The sequence below is a fragment of the Monodelphis domestica genome, chromosome 1 (assembly GCF_027887165.1).
Source record: "Monodelphis domestica isolate mMonDom1 chromosome 1, mMonDom1.pri, whole genome shotgun sequence".
In the NCBI taxonomy this organism is placed as follows: domain Eukaryota; kingdom Metazoa; phylum Chordata; class Mammalia; order Didelphimorphia; family Didelphidae; genus Monodelphis; species Monodelphis domestica.
This window is the reverse complement of record NC_077227.1, coordinates 223,997,017-224,015,992: the sequence shown is the minus strand read 5'-3', so window position 1 is coordinate 224,015,992 and position 18,976 is coordinate 223,997,017. Positions and strand designations below refer to the sequence as shown.

Genomic DNA, 18,976 nt, shown 5'->3' with positions numbered 1-18,976 from the left:
GAATGTATACACCCCCCACTAAAGGATTAAGTTTGGGGAAGGAAGGTCTATGATCCGTGTGTGCTAGCAAGTGACAAATCAGAAACAACTGGCTGACCCCCTGGGATGCCCAAAGCCAAGTTTAAGACACCACTGGTACACTTAAAACAGGAAGTGATGTAAAGAACTGCCTTTATATTTCATGTCACTTCCTGTGAGAAGGACTTGGCCATGGAACTCAACCATGGAGGAGCTTGAGCATGAGACCTGAGACTGCTTCTCTTAGACGATCATGTGGTGAGTGAGAAGGCTGACTCCCTTTTCCTTGGCTTTTCTGGAGGCACCAGCCTCTGGATAGGCCCATCCCTTTGCTGAGACCTCAGAATTCCTGTCTGGGTCAGACCAGACTGGGGCAGCTATCCTTCCCTTTTTCTTCTCTCTCTCTCTCTCTCTCTCTCTCTTATTCTTATTTTCTTCTATTGTAAATAAGCCACCATAAAATCCCATTCTGACTTGAGTTTTTCATTGGGATTTAGAATTTAAATCCCTGGTGACTAACTAAAAATATATTCAGTCTCAACCATAAATTTTACCCCTTACAAGCCTGATTAGTCTGCTTCCCTCTAGCTCTGCTACCCGTGAACTGCCCACCTTACCCCCTGTGCACTCCCATTGGGCTGTTGAGCAAAGGAGCCAGTGATGTGAAAACATGTCATCAGGCATGGTGGAGAGGGGTAGGGGAGCAGCTCTGCTGGGGTCCCTCTGCCTTTTCTAGTAATGAACACTGGTTAGGGGAATGGGATGGAGGGTGGTCACTTGCCCACAGAGAGTGCTCTCTGTACCATCTTTGGCACCCATGCCATAGGTTCATTATCACTGACCTAGAGAATCCTCAAGAATCAACCCCAAAACAAGAACTTTAGCAAACTTGCAGGATATAAAATAAACTCATATAAATTATCAGCATTTCTGTATATTACCAACAATGTCCAATAGAAAAAATAGAAAGAGAAATTCCATTTAAAATAAGCATAGATAATAGGAAATATCTTGGAGTCTACCTGCCAAAAAGAGGTACTGGAATTATATGACCACAAGTACACAACACTTTTCACACAGCCAGATCTAAACAATTGGAAAAACATTAGTTGGTCATTGTTAGGTCAAGCCAATATGATAACAATATCAATTCTACCCTAAATTAATTTACTTAATCAGTACCACACCAATAAAATGACCCCAAATTATTGCATAGTTCTAGAAAAAAATAATAAAAATGTATCTGGAAGAACAAAAGGCCTAGAATATTAAGGGAGTTAATGGCAAAAAAATTAAAGGAATGTGACTTAACTGATCTTGAACTATTTTATGAAGCAGCAACCATCAAAACAATTTGCTATTGGCTAAGAAATATAGTGGTGGACCTTTGAATAGGCATTCAACACATAATGGTCAATTACCATAGTAACCTAGGTTTTGACAAACCCCTAAATCCAATCTTTTAGAACAACTCATTATTTGGGCAAAACTGGTGGAAAAACCAGAAAACAACATGGCAGAAATTAGATATGGACCAATACTTCATATCATATACCAAGATAATGTCAAAATAGATACATGATTAAGAAAAAGAGGTGATACAGTGAAGAGAGAATTAGACTCTCTTAGCTTATTTTTAATGTGTAATCAGCAAACTTTAATTTAATCAAATCTAAAACTTAAAGTACCCCACTTAGTACCTAGATAACCATTAAGTAAGAGAGCTCACAAATCACTTACTAGTTCACACCCCCAAAGGCCAGAAGCACTACCCCCCCACTTTGGGCAGTGCTAGGCAAATTGGGAGACTGTGATTGGTTCCCATGAAGTGAGAGAGAAACAGGAAGTAACATGGAAAAAAGAACTATAAAAAGCGAGACCAAAGGACAAGATTCACTCTTTGCTTTCTTGGTTATTTGGTGAGGAGACCCACTCTCAGTTGGTGCTTTGGTGGGACACTGTCTTCAGCTGAGCTTTGGTGAGATTCTTGGTGATCTTAGCCTCATGTGCACTTCTGAAGGCTCTTGGCCATTTTTCAGTGTTTCTTCAGATTTCAGGCTCTTCAGATTTCAGCTTCCTAATTAGGACTTTGGATTCTGGTGAGACTGCTTTTGCATCTGCATTCCCAGTCTAGGTGATTTTCCCCCCTACCTCTTTCCTATATTTCATATCTCTTCCAGTTGTAAATAAAAACTGCTAACAGTTTTTCTGACTTAAGCATTAATATTTTATAAACAGTGATAACAACCTTACTTTTATAATTAGTCATATAAATTAGTCAAACCTAATTTTAAATCTTATAATACCATAAACAAATTGGGGAGCACAAAATAATCATAGAGTTCAGGTAAAAATAAGACATAGAGAACATTATGAAATGTAAAATAGTTACATTAAATTAAAAGGTTTTGCACAAGCAAAATCAATGTAATCAGGATTGAAAGGCAAAGAACAAATGAAAAAAAATCTTAATGAGGAAGTGTCTCCAAAAAAAATTCATTTCTCAGTGATATAGAGAATGAAGTCAGATTCATAAGAATACAAAGCATTTCCCAATTGAAAAATTCTGAAATGATATAAACAGGCATCTCAGATGAAGAAATTAACATTATCTTTAGTCATATGTAAAAAAAAAATCTCCAAATCAACATTGATTAGAGAAATGCAAATTAAAAAAAAAACTTTGAGATACCATCTCATCCCCACCAAACTGGCTTACATTACTAAAAAGGAAAATGATAAATATTGGAGGAGACAATGAAAAATTGGTAACTAATATATTATTAGTGGTACTATGAACTGATTTAATTTGGAACTGTGAACTTTAGATTTATTCCACCCTGCTTAGTCTAACAAAACAGGAATGTCTACACCCCTACTCTGGGATTAAGTATTGAGGAGGATGACCTATGACAGACATGTGCTAGCAAATGACAAATCAGAAACAACTGACAGATCCCTGGGCTGTCCTAAGTCAAGCTTAAGCTACCATTGGTACATGTGAGATGCAGGAAAGTGATGTAAAATGGTCTATAAATTTTGCGTCACATCCTCTCTCTGGCCTCTTTTCATGGAGAGGTGGCTCTGGTGGCAGCGTGCTGAGTGTCTTGGCATCTTGGTGTGGCAACAGGTTTGGCGGTGAGTTTCCTTGATACAATACTGGGAGAAGCTTAGTAGCCTAGTTCAGATGAGGCATCTTCACTGAGCTCTCTTGGAGTTTAGGCTGATTCTTTTCTCCTTTACCTTCCCAAACACTATCTTCTTAGGAAAGCCTCTAATCTCCTGAAAAGACCTTGTGGTGGAGGTCTTTGAACTTCCCCTGGCACAGGCCAGGCGGGAGAAATCCTATACCCTTTCCCTCTCTTTTCTCCTTAATTCCTTTCCTCTATATTAATTAAACCACCATAAAATTTCCAAACTGACTTGGGTGTTTTATTTGGGATATTCCCTGGCGACTAAATTAATTTAGATTAAGTCACAACCCTAAAACTACCCTTACAATCCTATGTCCAAAGGACAATAAAACTGCAGTATTCTTAGTAAGTATGTATTCCAAAGAGATTAAAGATAGGGGAAAAGAACCTACCTGTATAAAAATATTTATAGTGACTCTTTTTCTGGTGGCAAAGTATTGGAAACTGAAGTGATATTCATCAGTTGGGGAATGATTGTAAATGATTACATTAGAATACTATGGTGCCATAAGAAATGACAAGATGGTCAACAAAAGATCTTTGGAAAGACATATAAAGTGATACAGAGTGAAATGAGCATAATTAGGAGAGCATTTACACAGTAACAATAGTAATATATGGTGATTTGCTATGAATGATTTAACAAATATCAACAAGTCAAAAATTCCATGATGAAAAAGGATATCCACAGCATAGACAGAACAGATGGATTCCAAATGCAGATTGAAGCATGCTTTTCTTCACTTTATTTCCTTCATGAATTTTTATTTATTGTAGGCAACATTTGTCTTCTTTTACAACATGATGAACAACCTACATTATATTACCTACCTTCTTGGAGAGGGGAACGGGTGAGAAGGAAGGGGAGAACATGGATTACAAAATGTCATAAAATGAGTATTTAAAATTGTATTGACATGGAATTTGGAAAAAAATTAAGAATTAAAAAAATGAATTAACAGAACTGATCATGGAACTGATTCATTTAAAATTGGAAAAAGTACAATAATGCCTTATATTGTTATCTTATTTATTTAATTAATGTGTAGAGAATATAATGTAAAAAGCCAAGCCGGAAGAACCAAACAATAGAATTAAGGTTGCTGGGTGAAATATCAATAATCTCAGATGTGCAGACAGTAACACCCTTATGGCTGGAAGTGAAGATTTAGGAAGGCTCTTGGAGAGGGTGAAAGAGGAGAGTATAAAAGCTAGCTTGAAGATTAATCTCCTCACCCCCCACCTCAGATCTTGATCTCATAATTTTCTGAGAGATAGAGGGAGAAGAATTGCAAACATTGTCAGTCTTGGGCTCAAAGATCACTGTAAACATTAATTGTAGCAATGAAATTAAAGACACTTATTTTTTTTTTAAAGGAAGGCTATGGCAAATCTGGACAGCATATTAAAAAGCAGAGATATCATGTTTCTGGTGAAGTCTATAGAGTCAAAATTATATTTTTTCCTCTAGCAACATATAGCTGTTAGCATTGGACTATAAGGAAAGCTGAGTGCTTAAAGTTGGAGCTTTGGAATTGTGCTGTTAGATAAGACATTTGATGTTCCTTTGGATTAAGGAAATCAAATCAGTCAATGCTTAAAGTAATTATTCTTTGGATGGTCAAGGATGGAAGCAGAAGCTTAAATATTTTGACCACAAATTGAGAAGTCAGGATTCATTGGAAAAGACCTTGATGTTGGGAAAGATTGCAGGCAAAAGGAGAAAGGAACAGGTTAGATAGTATTATGGAAAAATGAACACAAATTTGGACAGACCTTAGGGGATAGTGAGGATAGAAGGATATAGCGTGTTATGTTCCATGGGGATATAAAGAATCAGACATGATAGAACAATTGAACAACAAGAACCAAATACTTATTTTATAGGGAGGTTGTTGTGGAAATTTTGCACTTTGGACCCTTCTTTCTGCTAGGCTTTAGGGATGAAAAAAAGACTTTACTATATGACCCAAATCTGCAATCAAACCTGTCATCTTGGTATCATTTATACGCATTTCTGACTGGTGATATTTCCTTGAAAATTTTATGCATATAATTTTCATCCTATTTCCCCTTTAACTCACAAAGTCAGAAATGCATTTTGATATTTAAAATTCACTACCTTAGCAAAATTTATTTAATGGCTTGATGTGATATATGTGAACATGGATATAATGTTGAAAAACCTGTATGTTTATGAAAATAGAGAATAGTATATCTGCACAAGTACTTGGTAAAAGCAAAATATAGAGTTGATGAATTCCACTGGAAAATGGGCCACAATTATATTTCCATTATATAGAAAAGTTTTGAGTTTTGCCAAGTTATCTAGTGTATTTATCTACTGTACTCCTCTACATCTAGAATGCATTTCCTTCTCCTCTATGCTTCTGAGAAGTCTCAGCTCAGGTATCATCTCCTCCATGATACTTTCTCTAAATCTTCCATTTGTTGGTGCTTTAATACCCTTTTCAAATTATCTTGTATTTATTTCTTTTTTTCTCTGTGTCTGTGTTGTATTCCCTAATAATCTGCCTGATATAAAGATTCTCATTTTCCCCTGTATGTCTTCAGTGTCCTTATTTGTACCTTTTTCATCAGTTCAGAGAGCTCTTGGAGAGGAGTTTCTGCTGCTGGCATAGACTTCCATCTGTTCCAGATCCAATAGTCTTTCACAGAAATGTCACTTAAAATATTTGTTTATTTGAATTGAATCTTGTAGTACATTTATAATGAAAATTATCCCAATTCAGAAAATAATTGTTCTTCATTTGTTATCTTTTCTCTTTAGGTCTGGCTTTCATATGATGGAGGTAACAGTTTTGAGGTAGTGGCCAATTTTGAGGATGAAATCATAATGTGGAGCTACCATAGTTTCCATACTTCATCTATTATTTTTCTTTCTAATACAACAACATTATATTTTTCTAAGGCAGGTGAGACATTTATATATATTAGTGGAAAGATGAAACAGATGCTAGAAATCAGTTAACTATCAAATCAAACATTATTAACTCTCTAAATCTAAAATACTTGTTCAAAACCCAAATGTCATTCTGCTGGTCATCTAACATTTTTCTTTGTAGCCAAATTATAAAAAGACTGAAGTTTTTCTTTTGTTTTGAATGTTCTTAAGTGTATTGGTTCAGCTATAGTCTTCTGAAACCCTCAACATGACATCAAAGTGATCCCGTGTTCTTGAAGATCAGCAGCTGAATAAATGGCAGGTCCTATTAAAGTGAAAAGGCTTCTGGTAATAGGATTATATATGTCTTTGGAAGAGCAATTTAATTCAAAAAGACTGATCCTGAAAATGTTGGTCAACGAATGATGGATATTTTTAGAGGCAGGAACTCATCATTAAAAAAAATACATTTATTTATTTAGAATATTTTTCCATGGTTACATTATTCATGATTTTTCTCACCTGTCTTTCCTCCTCCCTCTTAGATCTGACAAGCAATTCCACTGGCTTATACATGTATCATTGTTCAAAACATGTTTACATTTTATTCATATTTGCAATAGAATGATTTTTTACTTCCAATACCCAAATCATATCTCCATCAAAACACATAATTGGGCATGTGTTTTTCTTCTGTATTTCTATTTCCACAGTTCTTTCTCTGAATGTGGATTGTGTTCTTTCTCATAAGTCCCTCAAAATTGTCCTGGGTCATTGCATTGCTGCTAGTAGAGAAATCTATTACATTCGATTGTGCCATAGTTTATCAGTCTCTTTGTAAAATGTTCTCCTGGTTCTGTTCCTTTTGCTCTGAATCAATTCTTTGAGGTTGTTTCAGTTCATATAAGAGATCCTCCACTTCATTATTCCTTTCAGCACAATAGTATTCCATCACCATCAGATACCACAATTTGTTTAGACATTCCCCAATCAATGGACACCCCCGCATTTTTCAATTTTTTGTCACCACAAAGAGCATGACTACGAATATTTTTGTACAAGTATTTTTCTTTATTATCTCTTTGGGGTACAAACCCAGAAGTAGTATGGATGGATCAAAGGGCAGTCAATCATTTAAAACCTTTTGGGCATAGTTTCAAATTGCCCTCCAGAATGGTTGGAACAATTCACAACTCCACCAGCAGTGTATTAGTGTCCCAATTTTCCCGCAACCCCTCCAACATTTATCATTTTCCTTTGCTGTCATTTTGGCCAGTCTGCTAGGTGTGAGATGGTACCTCAGAGTTGTTTTAATTTGCATTTCTCTAATCAGGAGGGATTTAGAACACTTTTTTTCATGTGCTTATTGATGGTTTTGATTTCTACATGTGAAAAATGCCTGTAAATGTCCTGTGACCATTTGTTGATTGAAAAATTGTTTGATTTTTTCTAAATTTGATGTAGTTCCTTATATATCTGGGAAATTAAACCTTTGTCAGAGAGTTTTGTTAGCAAAATTTTTTCCTAGTTTGTTGCTTTTCTTCTAAATTTGTTTGCATTGGTTTTGTTTGTACAACCCCTTTTTAATTTGATATAATCAGTCATCCATTTTACATTTTGTAATGTTCTCTATCTCTTGCTTGGTCTTAAATTACTTCCTTTCCCACAGATCTGACAGGTATACTATTCTATGTTCACCTAATTTATTCATGCTTTCAGTCTTTATATTTGTCACATTCATTTTGAACTGAGGTTGGCATAGGGTGTAAAATGTTGATCTAAACCTAATTTTCCCATACTCTTTTCCAATTTTTTAGCAGTTTTTGTCAAATAGTGAGTTTTTGTCCCCAAATCTGGGGTCTTTGGATTTATTGAACACTAACTTGCTGAGGCCATTAATCCCTAGTCTATTCCATTGATCCATCCTTCTGCCTCTTAGCCAGTACTATATTGTTTTGATGACCACTGCTTTATAGTACAGTTCTGCTAGGCCCCCATTCTGGTTCTGCTAGGCCCCCATTCTTCACATTTTTTTCATCATTTTCCTTGATATTCTTGATCTTTTGTTCTTCCAGATGAACTTTCCTATAGTTTTTTTCTAATTCTATAATAAAGTTTTTTTTTGGTAGTTTGATAGGTATGTCACTGAATACTTAGGTTAATTTGGGTAGAATTGTCATTTTTATTATAATAGCTTATCCTACCATAAACAATGTTTTTCCAGTTATTTGGATCTAGTTTGAATTGTGTGAAAAGTGTTTTGTAGTTGAGATCATATAATTCCTGTGTTTTTCTTGGTAGATTCCTAAATATTTTATATTGTCTAGAGTGGTTTTAAATTGAGTTTCTCTTTGTAACTCCTGCTGCTGAGTTTTGTTGGAAATATATAGAAATGGAAAAATATTCTGAATAAAAAAATAAATTAAAAAAAGATGCAGGCAAAAAAAAGAGAAAAAATAAAGGAATTTCACACTTTCCTGATAAAAAAATAAACAAGGGTAAAAAGAAAATTCAGTGACATTCAAGAGATGCATAAAAAGGTAAAGTTAAAGGTTTCAATAAATTTCAATTGAATGATAATTCAACCAGGTGATAATTTAAATACTTAAGATATCTATAATTCTTGAGATACTTAAGATACTTAAAATATGCAAGATACTTAATATACTTAAGAATTTTATCACTAATAGAGCAAAGAAAAGGAGTGTATATATAAAGAAGGGAATGAACAGGATTAGCTGATAATCAAAAAGAAATCAGGAACAGGAAAGAGGAACACATGGGGAGATAAGAAAAGTATAGAGAGAAATGGGTAAACTATCTCCCATGAAGAGGTACATAAGAGTAAGTATAGTTGTTTATTATGGGGCAGTGGGCTATGCTTACTCATATCAGAATTAACTCAAAGTGGCAATAACACTATAAACAATAGAAACCTACCTTATCCTATAGGGAAGAAAGAGGGTAGGTCAATAAGGGAAGGTGGGATATGGAAAATAGCAGGGCAAATTGGGGGAGTTGATGGTTGCAAACAAAACATCTATGAACAGAGAAAGGCTAAAAGGAGAGAGAAAGGTGTAAATGGGGAAAATATGATGGAGGGAAATATAATTAGCCATCATAAATGTGAATGAATGGGATGAATTCACCCATAAAACAAAAAAGGAATAGCAGAGTGGATGAAAAACCAGAATCCCACAAAATGCCAGCTACAAGAAATACATTTAAGCAATATGAAAACATGTATTCTGTGAAAGCACTGTATAAGAATATTTACCACTGGAGGTGGAGCGTGATGGAAGGAGAAAATCTGAATCCTAAAATGTAAGAAAACACTTGTTAAAAATTGTTTCTATATGTAACTGGAAAAAAAAGAGATTAACCTAGTGGAATGAAATATCTAACATTCCTAAGAATTAGCAACTCTCTATGACTAGGGTAGTGTCCCTGATGATCTAGCCAATAGCTATGGTATCTCTAGGAGTAAGATGACAAAGAGGATCCCTTAGATATAAAGCAAAATCCAAAGACTAGGCAGGCAAAGGTTGTCTAGATACTTCAGTCTCTGATGATACCAAGCTCCCTGAAATTCATTCTTCCAGTGGGAGTCGGGTGGATGAGGTAAAGGGGACAGCTGTGTAAATCCAAGTCAAAAACTGTTGGAGGCCCAATGAAAGCAGTTATCTAGTGAGACAAAATGACATCTTATACTGGTCACACTTAAGGAAGCATTTGCCTAGACACAGATAAAAAAGCTGCATTTTAAAATACTTTTATTTTTCCCCCTGTAGGTTTATATTCTTATAAGAAAATGGGACAAAGCAGATTTCATCCAGTTTGTGTGTACTTTGACCATGTGGGCAGTGAAACTTTAGTTTATCTGTCTAATACCAGTTTGGATGGTATAGATGTTGCCATGGCATTTACTAATACTTCACTTTTACAGGTCAGTAATGTATGTGCTAATAATGTGTAAAATATTTTTAAAATAAAAATAAAGCACAGAATTGCAGGGTTAACAACTTCTTTGCAGGTGCATTACTTTCAAGCATAAGCATTTTAGCCTAAAATATATGCACATTGCTGAATGGTCTTTAATGATAATATAGTACCCTAATCATGAAAAATAAGCACTAACCAGTCTGTAATCAAAAAATTTTTTGGAGGAAAGTATTTTTAGAAGAATTTCATGGGTCTAATTAAAGACATCAAACTCACTTACCTGAATGAGATGATAGATGAGGAAAGTATGAGTTATGTGAACTCTTACACAAAGAGAACATGCTGTTTCAATTCACTATTAGTAAGAGAAATTCAAATAAAAACAAATCTGAAGTGCACATTAACACCCAGTAAGTTGGCAAAGTTGACAATTGAGGGTAATGTTGGTAAGGCTGTGAAAAGAAAGGAACATAAATGCATTTATGAATTTGTTTGACCATAATGTAAAACAATTTATAATTATACTAAAAAGTGATGAATTGTCCCTAATTTCTGACCTGTACATGCCACTGTTAGGCATACATCTCTAAGAAGGTCAATTACAATAGAATGGCCCAATACTATCTATCTATATCTATATCTATATCTATATCTATATCTATATCTATATCTATATCTATATCTATATCTATATCTATATCTATATCTATATCTATATCTATATCTATATCTCTATCTCTATCTCTATCTCTATCTCTATCTCTATATCTCTATCTCTATCTCTATCTCTATCTATCTATCTATATATACTTATATATACACATATATTTAAAATGTGCATAATACATAAATATATATTAACATATATAACATATACATAATGTATATATATTAACATACACATATGGAATATTTTTAGTATTAGCAAAAAACAGAAAATAAAGTGAATGTCCATTAACTTGGGAATAGCTAAAGATGTAGTTCATGAATGTGATGGAATTCTAATTGTGCTATAAGAAACTATGAGGATGATGAATATAGAGAAGCATGGAGAGGGTTATATTAATAGAAAATGAGCAGTGCAAAAATAAGAAAACATTATACACAACTACAACTGTGTGATTGGAAAGAAAATTAAAATGGAAACTGAATGTTATGAAAGCCTAATGACTGGGCATTATCCAAAAGATGAGGAAGCACCTCCCCACCTTTTTTTTCAGATTTGGGGTTCTATAGGTATGGAATATCAGACTTTTTGATATTTTAGTTAGTTTTACTCAACTAATAATTTTTATAGCTGGAAAAGTTCTAACAACTGCACACACTTTAACCTATTCAACACACCACTATTAGATGTTATAATTAAAGTTAATATTGGAGATTTTATATTAAATTTGTATAATTAGAAAATCTTGGACCCTTGGGCTCCATCTCCCAGAATTCTTTTCTCATCCCAAAATTCCTTTTCCCTTCATTTACATGCATCCTTAATGTTATTGTTTATAAGTTTTGTGACTCCTCCCTCTCTCTCTTCCACATGTGTGGTCTGGGAAAGCCTCTCTTTACTGAAGTTTTTTTCTTTCCTCTACTTCAAGTGATTTTTAATAAATCTTATAAAATATAATACTTGGTATGTTACATATTAATTTTAATCCACAAATTATAATTATTTATTAGTAGAAATGAGAGAAAAAAGGATGAATAGTCTAACTAGAAGGTCTCCAAGATGTGCTGAGTCTTTTTGACCCATGTTCCCCCTCTCCTCACTGACTACCACTCCAAGTGACCACTTCTTTTAGGTCATTTTATCTGAGAGGTAGCAGCCTGATCCATTATGGACTTCCTTGGACTCAGCTAGGAAAGATCATTTGGTCAGATAAGAGTGGGGGTGCTTGGCAAAGATAGAAGAGCTGGTCCCCAAGAAAAAATGGCAGAGAGCCTCAAGTTTCTCCCACTGTTCTTTTAAACCTAGTTTAATCTCTCCTGCTCAGAGTTTTTAATTGGCCAGGGTTTTCCCCTCTTTAGCAGACATGACACACATTGACTTTTGTTGGTCAAGAACTGTACTCAATGGCGCCATACTTAATGAGGTGAATCTTTCTGGAATTGGAGTCCCCTTGATATTTAATTCACAGAGTACATGTGCAAACAGTATATACTTGTGACCAAGTGCATACAATGTTCTCATCATATACCTCAACAATACCAATTCAACTGTACTGTCCCAGTAAACTAAGCATTTCTTGTTGCTGCTCTCTGAGTTTTTGAAAGAAATGTTTATTTATTTAACAGGTTTCACTTAGTGCAATATACCTAAAAGGAAATCAAAATACAATGAAATATCTAAATCAAGACCTCAGAATTTAACACAAACACCAAGACCAAAATCCTAAAGTATTTGTATATTTTCTGAAAATTGTCTCCATTAACTTAAAAAAGCTTACAAGATAGTAAATGAAAGAAACTAGAACAAATATGCCCAATGTTTCAGTTTTGATCAATAGCCATAGCCCCTATACTTGTTTTACCCCCCAAAAAAGTCTCCCTACATGCAGCTCAAATAGTGTTCCATGTGATGTGGTATAAGAAAAACATTTAATATAATTGAAAACTTCTTTAATATAAATATGCTTATTGCTTAAGTACACTCCTACAACATAATGACTTTGAGAAAACCTGAGATTGTTTAACAGTTTTAGTCTTTATATAACTTGGTTGTTACATCCTAGATGAATTTTCTTCTGTGTTCAAAAATGCTGAATCTGAAGTTGTTGTTGTTTTTAAGAAATTAGCAAGAGGACACGGGGCTTGCCCAAAGATACTCCCACTTGATCATTTATTTCATGGTTCAAGCTGGTTTTTGCAGTGTATCAGTCTCTGTGTACAACATTCTCCTGGTTCTGCTCCTTTCACTCTGTATCAATTCCTGAAGGTCTTTCCAGTTCACATGGAATTCCTCCAATTTATTATTCTTTTCAGCACAATAATATTCCAACACCATCAGATACCACAATTTGTTGTCATTCCCCAATCGATGGAGACCCCTTCATTTTCCAATTTTTGCTACCACAAGGAGCACAGTTATATTTTTAAAATTTTATTTATTTAATTTAGAATATTTTTCCATGGTTACATGATTCATATTCTTTCCCTCCCCTCCTCCTTCCCCACTCCTATAGCCAATGCACAATTCAACTGGATTTTACATTTATCATTGATCAAGACCTATTTCCATATTATTAATATTTGGACTAGGGTGATTGTTTAGATTCAACATCCCCAATAGTATCCTCATCAAACCATGTGATCAAGGAAATGTTTTTCTTCTATGTTTCTACTCACACAGTTCTTTCTCTGGATGTGGATAGCATTTTTTCTCATAAGTCCCTCAGAACTCTCCTGGGTCATTGCATTGCTGCTAGTAGAGAAGTCCATTACATTCAATTGTGCCACAGTGTATCAGTCTCTGTGTACAATGTTCTCCTGGTTCTGCTCCTTTTACTCTGCATCAGTTCCTGGAGGTCTTGGAATTCCTCTAGTTCATTATTTCTTTTAGCACAATAGTATTCCATCACCAACAGATACCACAATTTTTTCAGTCATTCCCAATAGATGGGCACTCCCAATTTTCCAATTTTTTGACACCACAAAAAGCTCAGATGTGAATATATTGGTACAAGTCTTTTCCCCTATTATATTTTTGGGGTATAAACCCCAATGCCATGGCTGGATCAAAAGACCGACAGTCTTTTAGTGCCCTTTGGGCATAGTTCCAAATTGCCATCCACAATGGTTGGATCCATTCACAACTCCACTAGCAGTGTATTAGTGTCCCAATTTTGTCACATCCCCTCCAACATTTATCACTTTCCTTCTCTACCATATTGGCCAGTCTGCTAGAACCTGAAGTTAAAAAAAAAAATCCTGACTTCATTTACAGTAAGCATAAATCACAAGCTTATATTACAAAACTGAAATTTTTTTCCTTTTAAAAATTTAACCATGAGTTAATGATTAGCATTATATTCCCCATCCTGGATGGTAGGTCTCATTATCCTCATTTTATATAAGAAAAAACTGTGTTTAAGTTAAATGACTGACTTAAAGTCATATGGCTAATAAATATCTCAAGTGAGATTTGAACTCAGGTATTCTTTTTCTAAGGCCAGAATTCCATTCATTATGCCACTTAGATGCCATATATTATCTAAATATTGTATATATATATATATATATATATATATATAAACATGCCTGCACTTTTAGAGCAAATTCACAGTAGGTAGGGAGTCATCATTCATAATTGGTAAGGGGTTCAGAAAAGGCTTCATATAGAAAGTGGTGCTAGAGATACTTTTAGGAGGGAATTCATTCTAAGTCCTGAGTGACAGCTAGTACAAATACTATGGAAAAAGATGGAAAAGGGAGTGTCATATGGGAGGCACATAAAGAAGGTCATTTTGACTGGGTGGACATTGAATATTAGCAAGAGAGTAATGTCCACTGTAGCTGGAAAGATAGTTTAGACTAGCTGTGAACAAATAAAGATAGATAGTATTGGAGAACACATTACTTTTAATATGCCCATATTTGGTCTATACTCTTCCTAGCCCTTATCCATAGAGTTATTGGGGGGAAAGCTCATATCATAGATATGTGCCAGGGTCAGCTTTTGTTTTCTTCTTCTTTTTTCTCTAGTCCTCAGAGCTGGTCAGGTGATGATCATTGGAGTAGCATAGTGTGAGATAAAAAAGCAAAAGCATGAGAATTGAAAGAGGTCTTTTGGGGCAACTCCAAGGTAGTTCCTTAGTAAGAAACTATAGAGATGGATGCATTTGTTGGCTTCAGGGACAAGGGAGGCATGTGTGCTCTGAGTGGGGAGTTGAGGTCTCTTCTAGAGTTTCACTACAAGAATAACAATAGCTTTTAAGTCAGGAGATAAGAACTGAGTCCTCTTTCCTGCTTTATTCAGGGCTACTCTTTAGTTAGATTATTAAATAAATTACTACAGAACAAAATCAGTTTTCCAGACAGTGCTTCTAAAACCACATTCACATAAAGCCCTATGGATTTGTTGGAAGGCAATGGCTTATGTCCATCTATGGAAATAATTTGATTCAGGGACTTTCTTTGACATATACTGGTGAGGTGACCATGGGTTTTTCACAGTTCTAGGCAATTCCCTAGAACTATAAGTTAATAGAGAGAAGGTATCAACCAGAATTGGTAGAGAAGCTTTCTCATTTGACAATTTTTTCTATCAATAAACCATAGGTCCATTCTCTATTTTCTTTTCCACATTAAACTATACAACTTCAACATGACATTCTATGGCAGTCTCTTTTTTAATTTCATTTTACTAATTTTAATTACATGTAGAAACAATTTTTGACAATTGTTTTCTAACATTTGTGATTCAGATTCTTTCCTTCCCAACCTCCCTGAGATGATAAGTAGTCTGAAATAGATTATACCACTGTATTTTCATATTTCCCACATTGGGACTAAAGATACATATATACAATAAAAAACTCATGGTGAAAATAAAGTGAAGAATGGCATTATTTGATCTGTAATCAAACTCCAATGGTTGCTTCTTTGGTTGTAGATTGCAGTTTTTTTTCTTTTGTTTTATCGTGAGTTCCTTATTTTGCTGATTATAGTTTAGTCTTTCACAAATGTTCATCACAAAATATTTCTGTTACTGTATACATTGTTCTTCTGGTTCTATCCACTTTACTTTGTATCAGTTCATATAATTAATTCCAGGTTTTTCTGAACTCAACTTGTTTGTCATTTTTTATAATATAATAGTTTTCCATTACAACCACATACTATAGCTTGTTCAGTCCTTCCCCAATTGATGGGCACCTCCTCAAGTTTATAGTTCTTTACTCTTGCAAAATTAGCTGCTAAAAATGCTTTTGAACAAAAAGGATCTTTCCCTTATCTCTGATCTACTTGAGATATAGATCCTGTAGAAGTATTGTTGGCTTGCACAGTTTTATGGCTCTTTGGATGTGGACCCATATTTCTATCCAGAATGTTTAAAAAATCCAGTGTCCCAATTTTTGCAGATGCTCTACCATATTTATCATTTTCCTTTTGGTCACATTGACTACTCTGATAGGTGTGAGATGGTACCTCAGTTATTTTAATCTGAATTTCTCTAAGTGATATTGATTTGGAGCACTTCCTCGTGTATGTAAAAATAGTTTTATTTTCTTCTACTGATAATTGCCTGTTCATATCCTTTGATCATTTTTCAATTGCAAAATGCTTTATATCCCTACATATTTGAATAAATTCTCTATCTATTTGAGAAATGAGGCCTTTGTCAGAGACACTTGCTGTAAAATGTTTTCCCAGTTGTTTCCCTTCTAATCTTGGTTGTATTTTATTTTGTACTGAAACTTTTAAATTTACTATAATAGAAAATATCCAGTTCGCTTTTTGTATTGTTCTCTATGTCTTGTTTGGTCATAAATCCTTCCTTATGCAGAACTCTGATAGGTAAGCTTTTTCTGCATTCCCCTAATTTGTTTGTGGTGTCCCCCTTTATTTTTAGATAAAAAACACATTTTCATTTTATCCTGGTATAAGGTGTGAGATAGTTTCTGCTGTATTGTTTTCCAGTTTTCCTAGCAGTTTTTGTCAGATATTGAGTTCTTCTCCCAATAGCTTGGATCTTTGTGTTTATTGAATACTAGGTTACTATGGTCATTAACTTCTCTTAGTTGATTTACTAACCTATTTCATTGATCCACTATTCTATTTCTTAGCCAAGACTAAATTGTTTAGATGATTATCCCTTTATAATATAGTTTTTACCTAATATGGAAAAAATTGTTACATTTAAAAAATTAATTCCCTTCATATCCTTGGACTTTTGTTCTTCAAGATTTATTTTTTATAATTTTTTTAGCCTATGAAATAATTTTGGGTAGTTTGATTGGTATGGCACTGAATAAGTAAATTAATTGGGGTAGGATTGTCATTTTTTAATATATTGGTTCAACCTATCCCATGAGCAAGTGATATTCTTTCCAATTGTTTTGGTCTGACTTTGTGTTAAAAGTGTTTTTGTAATTGTGTTGTATAGTTAGTGGATCTGTTTTGTTAAGAATACTCCTATGCTCTCTTTGTGGTGGACAAAAACTGGAAAACGAGGGGATGCCCATCAATTGGGGAATGGCTGAACAAACTGTGGTATATGTTGGTGATGGAGTACTATTGTGCTAAAAGGAATAATAAAGTGGAGAAGTTCCATGGAGACTGGAACAACCTCCAGGAAGTGATGCAGAGCGAGAGGAGCAGAACCAGGAGAACATTGTACACAGAGACTAATACACTGTGGTATAATCAAACGTAATGGACTTCTCCATTAGTGGCAGTGTAATGTCCCTGAACAACTTGCAGGGATCCAGGAGAAAAAAACACCATTCATAAGCAAAGGATAAACTATGGGAGTGGAAACACCGAGGAAAAGCAACTGCCTGAATACAGAGGTTGAGGGGACATGACAGAGGACAGACTCTAAATGAACACTCTAGTGCAAATACTATCAACAAAGCAATGGGTTCAAATCAAGAAAACATCTAATGCCCAGTGGACTTACGCGTTGGCTATGGGGGGTGGGGGGGAGGAAAAGAAAATGATCTTTAACGAATAATGCTTGGAAATGAACAAATAAAATATATTTAAAAAAAAAAAAGAATACTCCTATGCTCACACCCTACACTAAGATAAATTCAAAATGGGTGAATGACTTGAACATAAAGAAGGAAACTATAAGAAAATCAGGCAAACACAATAGTATACATGTCAGACCTTTGGGAAGGGAAAGATTTTAAAACCAAGCAAGACTTAGAAAGAGTCACAAAATTCAAAATAAATAATCTGGAATACATCAAATTAAAAAGGTTTTGTACAAACAAAACCAATGTAACTAAAATCAGAAGGAAAGCAACAAATTGGGAAGCAATCTTCATAAAAACCTCTGACAAAGGTTTAATTACTCAAATTTACAAAGAGCTAAACCAATTATACAAAAAATCAAGCCATTCTCCAATTGATAAATGGGCAAGGGACATGAACAGGCAGTTCTCAGCCAAAGAAGTCAAAACTATTAATAAGCACATGAAAAAGTGCTCTACATCTCTTATAATCAGAGAGATACAAATCAAAACAACTCGAGGTATCACCTCACACCTAGCAGATTGGCTAACATGACAGCTATGGAAAGTAATGAATGCTGGAGGGGATGTGGCAAAGTAGGGACACTAATTCATTGCTGGTGGAGTTGTGAATTGATCCAACCATTCTGGAGGGCAATTTGGAACTACGCCCAAAGGGTGATAGAAGACTGTCTGCCCTTTGATCCAGCCATAGCACTGCTGGGTTTATACCCCAAAGAGATAATAAGGAAAAAAAAAACTTGTACAAGAATATTCATAGCTGCACTCTTTGTGGTGGCCAAAAATTGGAAAATGAGGGGATGCCCTTCAATTGGGGAATGACTGAGCAAATTGTGGTATATGTTGGTGATGGAATACTATTGTGCTAAAAGGAATAATAAAGTGGAGGAATTCCATGGAGTCTGGAACAACCTCCAGGAAGTGATGCAGAGTGAAAGGAGCAGAACCAGGAAATCATTATACACAGAGACTGATACACTGTGGTACAATCGAAGGTAATGGACTTCTCCATTAGGGACAATGCAATGTCCCTGAACAATCTGCAGGGATCTAAAAAACACTATTCACAAGCAGAGGATAGACTGTGAGAGTAAAAACACCGAAGAAAAGCAACTGCTTGACTACAGGGGTGGAGGGGATATGACTGAGGAGAGACTCAAAATGAACACTCTAGAGCAAATACCAACAACATGGAAATGGGTTTGAGTCAAGAAAACATG

The 18,976-nt window shown here is 34.8% G+C and overlaps 1 protein-coding gene and 1 long non-coding RNA gene across 6 annotated transcripts in view; one reads left to right on the top strand and one right to left on the bottom strand.

The window, feature by feature from the left end:
- LOC100619241 (cation channel sperm-associated auxiliary subunit beta-like) overlaps nucleotides 1-18,976 on the top strand; it is a 249,570-nt gene that overhangs the window by 91,723 nt on the left and 138,871 nt on the right. For all 3 annotated transcript variants that reach the window (XM_016427568.2, XM_016427569.2, XM_007473197.3), the window contains 2 exons: nucleotides 6,004-6,148; nucleotides 9,909-10,063. In XM_016427568.2, coding sequence (XP_016283054.2) covers nucleotides 6,004-6,148; nucleotides 9,909-10,063 — 300 coding nt within the window. The remainder of the gene's footprint in view (nucleotides 1-6,003; nucleotides 6,149-9,908; nucleotides 10,064-18,976) is intronic.
- Nucleotides 1-18,976, bottom strand: part of LOC107650550 (uncharacterized) — a 133,757-nt gene that overhangs the window by 10,589 nt on the left and 104,192 nt on the right. The window contains exons 4-6 of one of the 3 annotated variants that reach the window (XR_008914926.1): nucleotides 10,340-10,511; nucleotides 9,395-9,434; nucleotides 4,229-4,479 (exon numbers count right to left, since the gene is read on the bottom strand). This is a non-coding gene — a long non-coding RNA (uncharacterized LOC107650550). Of the gene's footprint in view, nucleotides 1-4,228; nucleotides 4,480-9,336; nucleotides 9,435-10,339; nucleotides 10,512-18,976 lie in introns of those variants that run through there. The other 2 variants (XR_008914925.1, XR_008914924.1) reach the window with 2 other exon arrangements.